This window comes from Selaginella moellendorffii, unplaced genomic scaffold, assembly GCF_000143415.4.
Source record: "Selaginella moellendorffii unplaced genomic scaffold, v1.0 SELMOscaffold_152, whole genome shotgun sequence".
NCBI classification, from domain to species: Eukaryota; Viridiplantae; Streptophyta; class Lycopodiopsida; order Selaginellales; family Selaginellaceae; genus Selaginella; species Selaginella moellendorffii.
In genome coordinates, this window is record NW_003314413.1 from 232,506 (window position 1) to 243,954 (window position 11,449).

Genomic DNA, 11,449 nt, shown 5'->3' on the forward strand with positions numbered 1-11,449 from the left:
AGTGCACCCCCTTTTCCAATCGGTTAAGGGTCTTGGGATATTTGGAGTTAAGCGTCCTTGGGTTTGAATAGTACTGGGCTGGGTGACCTCCCGGGAAGTCCAAACTCAGGAGCTTACAGCTAGTTGATGGAGTACCCGTATCCTTGTGTTAGGCCATTGATATGCTGAAATAGTGTCAAACTCCATTTAACTCCATTTTACATACTGGTCTTGACATTGGGATGCTAGATGCTCTAGGATTGTTTTACGTCACTTTGTGTTCCTATCTCTTCACTCCTTGGGCTGTATGCTTGGGAGTTATTCTGTGCTTCAATGCCATCATTCCTTGGCTTCATGCTTAGGAGTTTAGCTCCGCTCCCTCATTCATTGGCTTAAGGCTTTGAAACTTGGGTTCTATTCTGCTATCCTTTGGATACGTTGCATGTGGCATGTGGCATATGACATATAGCACATAGAGGGTTTAAGTTCCACTTCTATAGTAAATCACCATAAGATAAGGTAGAAACCATGTGCATTACAACTGCCCTTAGCCCACGTGTCCAAGGGTTATATGTCACTTCAATTATCCTATAGTAAATCAGTATAGAATAAAGGGTGAAAACCATATGCACATCTTTATACAACTTAAATTCTTGGTATCATCTATTGTCAAATCCTTTAAATCCATCAAATATATAGTTACTAACTCAATCACACCTTTCTTTCCATCTAGCAAAAATATGAACTAGCTTTGATCACAGAGTGCAATTCATAAATTCTGTAAAAATCATATCCAATTTTCATCATTCTCCACACCAACTTTGGTTGTTTGTTGACAACCACCAAAGTTGATGCTAAAGGAGCATTATATCCTTTAATATTTTGGTTAATACCCTTTGGGATACATTCCATCCAACATAACCAAAAGTCTATAATACTAAAAACTATATAGAGATATCCTTTTGTAAGGAAGTGTAATTGCCAAAATTACTTATGATGAGTTTTTGGTAGTAAGCTGTAAGTGTAGTATATGATCACTATGAATCTTTCAAGTAAGTTTTCTTTCCCTTGCCATATTATGCTTTTAGTTTTAATACTAAACTCTTTTATTAAATTTTGTTGAATTCTATTGATAATTCAAGTGGAAGAAGCATCTTTATTCTCTAAATGCATGGCTTTACTATATTTATGATTTTTCATGAATATTTTGATAGAGCAAGTTGGCTCTTTCTCCAATATTAAAGTATAAAGCCTATATAAACAATTTTTATTTTTATAACATCTTTTATTATCCATTGCAATTACAAAGAGGTCAAAGAATTTATCAATAGTCTTTTTCTTCACTACCTTTCAAATTTCTTTCATTGGGTCAAAATAGTGTAATTGTTATCACCCATAAAACCCCAAATCTGCCCTAATCCAAAAATATTTGAGAGCATTCTATTTGAAAGTTGCTAGGAGCTTTTTTATAAACAACTAAAACTTCATAAGGGGTCTTTTTGGTTTGCTTCTGTAGGGGAATATACCTAGAATAATTTTGGATATTCTAGGATATTATACCCATTATTCTTTTAGATTAATCTTGTATTTATAATTTATAAAGATATTTATAATTTAAAAACTTTCTTAAATACTTACTAGTATATTCTAATTTATTCTAACATCTAATGGTTGAAATTCAATAAGATTAATCTTGTGTTTATAAATTATAAACATGTTTATAATTATAAACTTACATTTGATCAATTGTAGTCTTATAGCTAACTACTGCAAAAAAATCATCATAGAGTTCAATGCTGCAAAAACCTGGTGGTAGATTTGTACAGTGATGCCAGTTTCAGATTAAAAACCTTTATATGTGAATGTAGAACAAATGCTACATTGATCCAAGGCTCTACTTTCCAATTGTCGGCAGGCATGAGACACTCTGTTCGCTGGTGTATGGTGCTGTTTTGGTCTAATGAATCTGTCCCTTATATGATCTTGACTGGAATTTTTCCAACTAGAATCCATCATTCATCCAGCAATGGCTGAATCTTTTCTATGGATTCCAACAACTGGTAATCTTTCACATGAAATGCTACCTTCTATGCATCAAGAACCATCTTCCATGTTTAACTCCTTGGCAAAGACATCAACTTCAGCAGCACAGATAATCTCATCTTTAAACTTATGATGTATGGGTTTCAGCCTCTCAAAAGCTTCACAGTGAGCATGGTCAAGGCTGATCCAGTCTTGTCCAGGCAAGGTCTTGGAGGCCGCAATTCTTGCTTAAATTCAATCGTATTCTTGAGTTCCCTGTCCTTGTGAACCACCATGTAAATTATGGCATGCCAGATTGGTCCCCTCTCATCGTCATCAAGGACGAAATTGGGGTCCCATTAGGCCCTCTCTATGAACTCTTCATTATTAATCCTAGCTAAGAGATGAAGACGACAGACATTTTAGGGCCTGTCAAAGTTGGTGGAAGGTCTGTGCGATGGAATGGTTTTCCTACGAGAAAGTCTATAGGCAGCTTCCTGTATTTTAATTTTTTTTTCTTCAAACAGGTAACTTTGACGCCGCTGGGATTAAAAATTCAGTTGGTCGCCTGGGGTCAACATTTGTGATCGTGTGATGAGCAGTGTTGGGTCAACTGTCGTGCTCAAGAATAACTACAGTAAAAAAAACGAACGACTAGGACTATGGATTACGCGGCACTACATTTCTTCCTTCGTGGACGACATAGAAGTTTCGATGGGCTAAAGAGTGAGAGAGCAGTAAAGTTTGGCGTGCGCCCAAATTTCTTCCGAGAAGGCTGCGGAGAAAATGTACTCCATCTTCGGAGCTAGAAAAAGATCACGCGATCATGAGGCAAGCCCTACAAGGAATTCGTCGCCGCTGTTCCAGAGAGATTGACGATTCCAGCCAACCAGCAGTAGCACGACTCCTCCTATAGCATCGTCATCACGGATGATCGCAGCGAATCGTTGTGGGTCTGATTCTCTTTCGAAGCATCGATCCATCGTTTCGACCAATTGGGATCGGTGCTCTTGGATCGTTTCAATCGATTGCTTAGTGCCGTGTCGACGGGCACACTTAACAGCCGACAAGAACAGAGCAGTCAGTGCTCTTCCTCTTTCGGGTATTGGTGCGAGAAGTTCCAATCCATCGTCATCAATGGAAAACAGATCTCACCTCCACACCCACCAATTCCAATCGCCCATCAAGCACCAATTCCACCAGTCGATGACCACCATCGCCACGTTCGCGCTACTGCTGCTGATAGGAGGAGCAATTCTCTCGCCCGCGGAGGGATTCTCCGATTTCCACAACGCAACGTCGCCATTCCTTCCCAGCCCGGGCCCGGAGCCACCACGATTCGACTCCAATTGGCAGGGATTCGGCTCCCCCTGGGACGATTTCCGGTCGCTGCTCGACGCGCACAAGGGGCAGATCAAGAGGTGCGAGAAGCTGCCACAGCTCAAGCGCTACCTCCAGGAATTCGGCTACACGAGCTGGGAGGAATTCACGCCCGACTTTGACAACCAGACCGAGGCCGCGATCAAGCTCTATCAATCCAACTTCGGCCTCAACGCCACCGGGACCCTGGATGAGCGCACCATCACGCAGATGATGAAGCCGCGCTGTGGCGCCGCCGACGTCGTGGATGGCATCTCCGCCATGGCCAGGAGGAGATCCAATTCGTCGAGCAGCCGCTTCCTGGACGGAGCCCGAGGTACAGTCCGAGGAGGCCGAGGTCCCGGGCTCGGTGTCCGCCACTACTCGTTCTTCCCAAACAGCCCAAAGTGGGAGTCGCGGCAGCTCCTCACGTACGCGATCGATGCCTCCGCGCCCGCCGTGACGGGCATCGCCGCCGCGGATCTAAGCGCGCTCTTCGCGGACGCGTTCGCCAGCTGGGCCGCCGTGGTGCCCATCAACTTCACCGAGATCCCCAGCTTCGCGCTGGCGGACATCCGGATCATCTTTGCGCACGGCGAGCACGGCGATGGCCGGCCATTTGACGGGATCCTGGGCGTCCTTGGGCACGGCTTCTCGCCCGAGGATGGGAGGCTCCACTTCGACGCCGCCGAGACGTGGGCGCTGGACGTGTCGAGCTCCTCGTCCAGAAGCGCGGTGGATCTCAAATCCGTGGCGATACACGAGATCGGCCACATCCTCGGTCTCGGCCACTCGGCCCTGGAGAGCGCAGTGATGTATCCCAACATCGGTGCTAGGGAGGTGAAGCTCGAGCTCCACAGCGACGACATCGAGGGCGCCCAGATGCTCTATGGCGCAAACCCTAACTACGATCCCAATGCCAGGACCGAGACGAGGAGCCAGCCAGAGAATGGGATCCCTTCCAGCGCGGCATTCCCATCACAGCATCGCTCCATCCTCTTCACCATCGCGATCGCTTTGTTCGTCTTCCTGGGTTAGGACTTTTTGTGTTACCCGCCATTCATCATTTTTTGGGTGTAAATATATAAGCATATTCTTTCGACTATCGAGCACATTCTAGTTTAGGGTTCATGGAAACTACTGAGATCTCGGCCGTTGGTTGCCTGGACGACATCCGTGAAGCCTAGGGTTCTTCGATTTGGAAGAAGGGTTTTGGGCGGGCTTTGGCGGCTCGGGTGTGCGCAGTCGCGGGCAGGGGACGAGATGAGGCCGCCAATGCGTGGAAGAGGAGGTAAGATCGATCACTAGAGCGCTGGTGCGTCGAGAATCCTCGCGCATTGATTGATTCGTCTTGCCAGGGGGCGGGCGCGGCGGGCGCGACGGTGGCGGCAGGGGCCGCGGGCGAGGACGTGGTGGGGGCCGTGATGGCGGAGGCCGAAGCGGAGGCCGAGGCTTCGGGAGAGGAGGTGGACGGGGCGGGCGTGGCGGTGGCATGAAGGGGGGTGCCAAGGTGTCTTTGGAACCACACCGTCACGAGGGCATCTTTATTGCGAAAGCGAAAGACGATGCTTTGGTTACCAGAAACCTTGTACCCGGTGAAAGCGTCTACGGCGAGAAAAGGATCACTGTTGAGGTGGAGTGCTCACTCACTGCAGCATCCTTTATTTTTCTCTCTTGACAAGGAACTGACTCCTCAACTAACTGGTGCTCGGATGTGAAAACAGGCCGATGGAGAGAAAGTGGAGTATCGGGTTTGGAATCCCTTTCGGTCCAAACTTGCGGCTGCGGTTCTTGGTGGCGTCGATAACATCTGGATTGTAAGTTTGTACGCTTCTGGAAGTTGCTGGATGTTTCTGCTAAATTTTTTCCTGTCTGAAGAAACCTGGCTCTCGCGTTTTGTATCTTGGAGCCGCTTCAGGGACCACTGTTTCTCATGTCTCTGATGTGATCGGCCCTGTAAGTTCGAGTGATATGATGGCGATCGTTTTGTTTTTCTAACAGGGAGTGGTTTCTTGGCAGACTGGAATCGTCTACGCTGTGGAGTTTTCTCACAGGTGTGGACGTGATCTCGTGAACATGGCAAAGAAGCGGACAAACGTTATTCCCATCATCGAGGACGCTCGCCATCCTGCTCGTTACAGGATGCTTGTGGGTATGGTGGATGTTATCTTTGCCGACGTTGCGCAGCCTGACCAGGCGCGTATCATAGCACTTAACGCTCACTCCTTTCTGAAAGCTGATGGCAAGTTCGTCATGTCTATCAAGGTGAGACGAGAGATTTGATTTGATTCACGGGCCTGATGAGATTTTGTGTCTTTGCTACTAGGCAAACTGTATCGATTCCACTGCTCCCCCAGAGGCAGTGTTCGCCCAGGAGGTGGCGAAGCTCCAGCAGGAGAAGTTCAAGCCTTATGAGCAAGTGACTTTGGAACCATTCGAGAGGGATCACGCGTGCGTTGTGGGAGCGTACCGGGCGTCCAAAAAGCCCAAGGCGCCGTCCGCGGCCTAAGGTTGGCAATGCTTTTTTATGGAAGGTATGGCTTTTAAAAACGGGGGTCCAATTCAGTTTTGTTGAGCAAGTCCATGGATTTCAGAGCACGTCGAGTCCTGCTTGGATCTTTATTCTGTAAAAATTGGTTTAGCTCAGCAATTTTGGTTGGGCATATGCGGTCGGCATTGCACTGAAGGATTCGAAGGGGCATATCGTTTCAAACACCTTCCTTGATGCACCAAGTTCTTGTCTGGCATTAAGATTCCCTTCCATGGAATGTGATGTTAGGTTTTGTCGAGGATTTCGTCCTGGGAATATCCCGTGGCTATGCATACGGCATCTTCGTATGGAAGAGAATCAAGGAGGCATGTAGCAGTGTTGTTACGGAGACAAGATCGTGCTGTGGCATCTGATCGAGGAAGAAGAGCTCCGACTCTTTCAGGAGACCGCAGTGGACGTAGGCAAAGAGGATTGCCGTGCAAGTCGAGATCCCTTTCACAGGCATGGCAGGGAAGAGCTCCAGATGCCCATGACGGGAGAATGCTGCAATGGCGCAAGTGCACATCGTGCTCCGGCATATCGTTAAAAGTGATTTGTACATCCGCGAACTGCAATAACGCCCCCAGCATCAGACCAAGTTGTGAGAAATACTACCTTGGTAGAATCAACATGCCCATTTTCGGTAAATGCAAACAGCACCGTATTTATAGTTCTCTGGCATCAAGTCTGTAACAAATTGTATATCTTGAGGCTGCAAAAATTATAGAAGTACATGACACAAGGCTCCAGTACAGCATGCAGCTCAAGAGCCTTTGCGCTTCATCAAAATGCCAGGCAACTAACAAAAGATCCCAGGTGAAGTTGTCCCTTTTGGCCATACCATGGTAGATTTCAGCTGCGTGTTTGATGTTACCACATCTATGTGCATTTCAATTTGCTTGTTCTTAAGCATTATTTTTTTTAAATTGTGTTTTTAATGTAAATCAAAAAACATTTAATAAGTTATAGAAATTTTTTCAATAAAGTAATATATTATTATCACTTATATAAATATAACTAGCTAAATAATAGATTGATAATGATTGTGAACTATAACATAATATAAACCTCATAAGTCTGCATAATTTCATATAACATTATTTTGAATAAAAGAATTAAAATTTAAATAATAAAAAAATTACTTATAATTATATTTTTTAATATAGTGATTATAATTACAGTTTCCTTTAAAGCTTGAAAGATTTAATATTTTAAATCATCATTAATATGACAATAATTAATTTTATTAGGCTTTTTACTTTTCTATTAATTACTCAATACAAAGAGAAATCTAGTGGAAAGAATATAACAAAAATCTCATAATAAAAAATTTAAGAGGTTTAATTTTTCATTTAATATATTATAATTGTGAGTGCATGAAATATAGAAAGGGAATACATAAAATGTGCATATCAATTAGCCTAAAAACTTTAGTTTATATATAGGAGCGAGTGGTCCGGATTGAAATCAATCCAACGGCTACTAAAATCCCACTACACTAATATTAATATACGGCATCATAACCATACATTTGGCCCTCACATCATCCCCTCCTCTTAGAATAATGGAAGACCATCAGAGTTCTTTTGTAGACAGGCCAGGATTTGAAGGAATGTCAGAAGGAGGCATTGGCAGATCTATAGGTGGTATTAACTGCTCCTGATCCCTTTGTATGAAATGTTTCAACCACTACACATGCACAATTTCTAGAGGATCAACCTGCTAGATGTTATTGTAAGCCACAAATTTTTCCTTTCCAATTTTCTAGCTTACCTCGTCTATCCGTTCAACATTGCCTTGGCTTTTGCTAAGTTCCCTCACCAAGGTTCCCACCTATGGTACCAGCTCCTACTTGGTCCTACTTGGTTTCGCTACTCACTGCACGAGCAACGGAGTGTTAGCCATCCATCCACGGATTCCCAAATCTCTCTCAATCCCCCTCCCCAGGTTAGACTAGACTTAAGGTTCGGCTACACTCCCCACAAGCACAAGTAGCCAAGCACACCAAGCTTCCAAATTCCTCACATCCCTTGGTACCAAAAGACTTGATCATGGGACCCTCTAAATCCCAAGTCTTGGATGCAACACTTGCTTCAGGATGTCGAGGCGAAACACCGTGGCCTAACAGCCTGGTATGGGTACCTCTACCCCCCCACTTCCATCCCGAAGGGAAGGTCCAAGCCCCTAGGAAGAGCGAGGACCAATGAGCCGCATGGTACTCAAGTGGGGCACCACTCCACATGAGCCGGGAGCACCACAGTCGGTTTCCCTTTCGGGAGTGGGAGCTGCTCTTGAGCACTTCCTTGGATGGCCCTTCGGCACCAACCAAGTCCATGCTTACTCCCACCCAAGGCCCCCCAGTCCCAATCCCAACCTCAAGTCAGTTTGGAAGCCCCATTGGAGAGTTCCTTCAAAACTAGTTTCTAGACCTCACTATCCCTACTATACTTTTGGAACCCCCTGCACCCCTCCCCCCCCCCCCCCCTGGGAAAAGCACGCTTTGGGCTTTCACCCCTTGACCCGTATTAGTACTCGGACTTAGTCTCTAGCTCGATCTCGGACTCGATCTCGGATCCAACTTCGGATTCGATCTCGGACTCGATCTTGGACTCGACCTCGGACCCGATCTCAGACCTGACCCCGGACTCGACCCCGGACTCAGTCTCGGACCCGATTTCGGATCTCGGACTCCGTCTCAAACTCGGTCTTGAACTCGGTCTTGAACTTGGTCTCCGAGTTGGCCTCGGACTCGATTCCAGACTCTATCTCGAACTCGGTTTGAGAGTTGGTCTTGGACTCGATTTCATGCCAAGAGCCCATGACAACGGAATATAGGTGTCCCTATACTCCTCAACTCACCACGCCTTAGTATGGGGTCGGGACTTGAACCCAGCCTTGCTTTATTAGGGGCTTGGGACTTGAACCCAACCTCCGTAGAATACATCTACGGATTCGACATCCCCGCAAGGAGTCGGGTGTAGTTCCCTATGTCTGGTCGACCTAGCTAACCCATGCTAATTAGCTTACCTTCAGCGCACTTTCGGGTCCCAACATATGCTATTGCTCAACTTCTCAAATTGATACTTTTAATTGAACTTTGCATAAGTACATAGAGTTTTACCTTGCAGAAATTCCTCCACTAGATCTCGTGCGTTCGCTAGGTTCTCCTTCGGTTCCCATGTTGCTTCGCAGTGTGGAAATCCATTCCACTTCACATGGAACTCTCTCACATCGCGTCCTTGTCGCTTGCTTTTGCGCGCACTGATGATGGCCTCGACTTTGTATTCCTCTTCCCCTTGGATAATCTCAGGTAAAGGTCTTACTTGGTCCTTGCGAAGTGGATCCTCAAAATACGGCTTGAGTAAGTTCATGTGGAACACGGGGTGCATCTTCCCCATCTCTCGAGGAAGTCGGAGATGGTAAGCCACTTTACCGATTCGAGCCTCAATCTCGTAAGGCCCCGCGAACCTGCTTAAGGAACTCAAGATCAATTCATTTACAGGAATACATGCATTTTTACCTTTGGGTCAACTTCCGGCTGATCCCACTTGGTAGCCTGAGGTTCTTGGTGTTCAGCCACACCTTCTCCCCAGCTTGGAACTCTACATCCCAGCGCTTCTGGTTCGCGTACTTAGTTTGCCTTTGTTAAGCTTGTTCTAAGGAATCCCTCACTAAATTCCAAATGTTGAGTCTTTCCACCGTGAATGCCTCCACTGCGGGTAACTCTCCATGATACTCGGCCACGCCGAGTTCCACAGGACCTTCAATAGCTCGCCCATTGATGACTTCCCATGGACTCACCCCGATGCTCGAATGTGGTGAGTTGTTATAACACATTTCCACAAGTCCCAAATGACTTACCCAATCAGTCTGGTTTCCCGAGACATAGCATCGCAAATAATCCTCCAACTACCTATTCACCCTTTTCATTTGTCCGTCCGTCAAGAAGTGTTAGTGCTATCAATCTTGACTTAATACCCATTACCTGTCTGCAGGTGATAGGCTGTGCTGAATTTCAACTTGGTGTGATACTGTTCTAGAAGTGTCCTCCAGAACCTACTGGTGAAGATCTTATCTCGATCTGAGATAATCTCTTCCGGCCTTCCCCGCACTCGAACCACTTGTTTGAAGAACAGCTTCGCCACACCTTCCGCATCCACTTCCGTTGTGGTGGGTATGAAATGTGCCATCTTTGAAAATCGATCCACCACCATGAATATCACATCGAACCCTTCGCTTGGGGGAAGTCCCGTGATGAAGTCCATCATAAGACTTTTCCACAGACGATTTGGAATTAGGATGCTTTGTAACAAGCCCCCACTAACCTTAGTCACGACTTTGACCTACTGACATGTTGGACATGTCTTTACATAGTCTTGGATATCCTTAGCCATATCTAGCCAGTGGTACTTCCTCTTGAGTAAGCCCATTGTCTTGGGCACTCTGCCGTGTCCCGCAAAAGGTCTGTCATGACACTTTTCTAAGGCTACCTTCCTTAGTTCCCTTTTTGGAACATACACACTCGTTTGCTTGTAATATATGAGTCCGTTGTGTTCCGCATAGCCCATTTTTTCTTCCATTGGCAGCTCACCTCTCTGGTGAGCTTCCCGTGCCTCCAGATTCCTCAGCAACACTTCTTGTGCTAGACCATCATTTTCATATGCGGTCCGCACATCATCCCAAAAGGTTGTTGTCGCGCTAGATATTGCCAACTTCAAGCTCGCTTTTCGACTTAGCACATCTGCCACGATGTTGCTCTTCCCAGGCTTGTACAGAATCTCACAATCAAACTCGGCCAAAGCATTGGCCCACCGACCTTATTTTCCCCTCAGGTCGGGCTATGACAAGAAGTGTTTCATTGCCACATTGTCCGTGTAAACCTTGAAGTGTCTCCCAAGGTAGTGTTGCCACTCCTTGAGCACTTTGACCACCGCAAACAATTCCTTCTCATGGGCAGGCCACTTCTGTTGAGCCTTGTCCAACTTCTTCGAGAAGAACGCTATTGAATGGTTGTCTTGCTTCAAAACTGCGCCCAACGCAAAGTCTAAAGCATCTGTTTCTACCTCAAAGTCCTTACCAAAGTCTGGTAACGCCAACACGGGAGCCTTCCTCAACTTCCCCTTAAGGTGGACAAATGTCGCCTCGCATTCCACTGTCCATACCATCTTCTTTTTTCTCGTTTGGTCCGTTAAGGGTAGGGCTACTCTCGAATAGTGTTTGATAAACTTTCGATAGTAGTTGCATAACCCCAAGAATGCCCTTAACTCGTGTACATTTGATGGTCGCTCCCAATCCTGGATCGCTTGGACCTTCTCAGGGTCCACCTTGAGCCTGTCCTTGCCCACCACATGCCCGAGAAACTTTACCTTTTGTTGAGCGAAGTCACATTTGCTCTCTTTAGCATACAACTGGTGTTCCCTTAGTTTCTCAAACACCTTCGTCAAGTGTTTGGCATGCTCCTCTAGTGTTTCGCTATAGATTAGGATGTCGTTAATATAGACGACCACAAAGTGATTCAGATAGGGTACAAAGATATGGTTCATCATCGCCGAAAACGTT

At 46.1% G+C, this 11,449-nt stretch overlaps 2 protein-coding genes across 3 annotated transcripts; both read left to right on the forward strand.

Annotated features, from left to right (window-relative positions):
* The first annotated feature begins 2,529 nt into the window (after positions 1-2,529).
* Positions 2,530-4,465, forward strand: LOC9640887 (metalloendoproteinase 1-MMP). Its single transcript, XM_002993256.2, has one exon. It carries the CDS (start codon positions 2,932-2,934, stop codon positions 4,396-4,398), a length of 1,467 nt encoding a protein of 488 aa, XP_002993302.2. The 5' UTR covers positions 2,530-2,931; the 3' UTR covers positions 4,399-4,465.
* Positions 4,466-4,763: 298 nt separating this feature from the next.
* LOC9640862 (mediator of RNA polymerase II transcription subunit 36a) lies at positions 4,764-6,061 on the forward strand. 2 transcript variants are annotated; one of them, XM_024667007.1, is made up of 6 exons: positions 4,764-4,993; positions 5,085-5,177; positions 5,239-5,316; positions 5,380-5,625; positions 5,687-5,894; positions 5,955-6,061. In XM_024667007.1, the coding sequence occupies exons 1-5, from the start codon at positions 4,853-4,855 to the stop codon at positions 5,867-5,869; spliced, it is 741 nt and encodes a 246-aa protein (XP_024522775.1). In that variant the 5' UTR covers positions 4,764-4,852; the 3' UTR covers positions 5,870-5,894; positions 5,955-6,061. The 2 variants fall into 2 exon arrangements, with proteins under 2 accessions (XP_024522775.1, XP_024522774.1); XM_024667006.1 differs by having other exon boundaries at positions 4,766-4,993; positions 5,687-5,958.
* Positions 6,062-11,449: the final 5,388 nt, after the last annotated feature.

What these genes read in the sequence shown, in the direction of transcription:
- LOC9640887 (XM_002993256.2), top strand. Translation starts at nt 2,932, where the DNA reads ATGATCGCAGCGAATCGTTGTGGGTCTGATTCTCTTTCGAAGCATCGA.
- LOC9640862 (XM_024667007.1), top strand. Translation starts at nt 4,853, where the DNA reads ATGAAGGGGGGTGCCAAGGTGTCTTTGGAACCACACCGTCACGAGGGC. An exon ending in AGAAAAGGATCACTGTTGAG is followed by an intron (nt 4,994 to 5,084) that starts GTGGAGTGCTCA and finishes ATGTGAAAACAG; the next exon opens with GCCGATGGAGAGAAAGTGGA. An exon ending in GCGTCGATAACATCTGGATT is followed by an intron (nt 5,178 to 5,238) that starts GTAAGTTTGTAC and finishes TCCTGTCTGAAG; the next exon opens with AAACCTGGCTCTCGCGTTTT.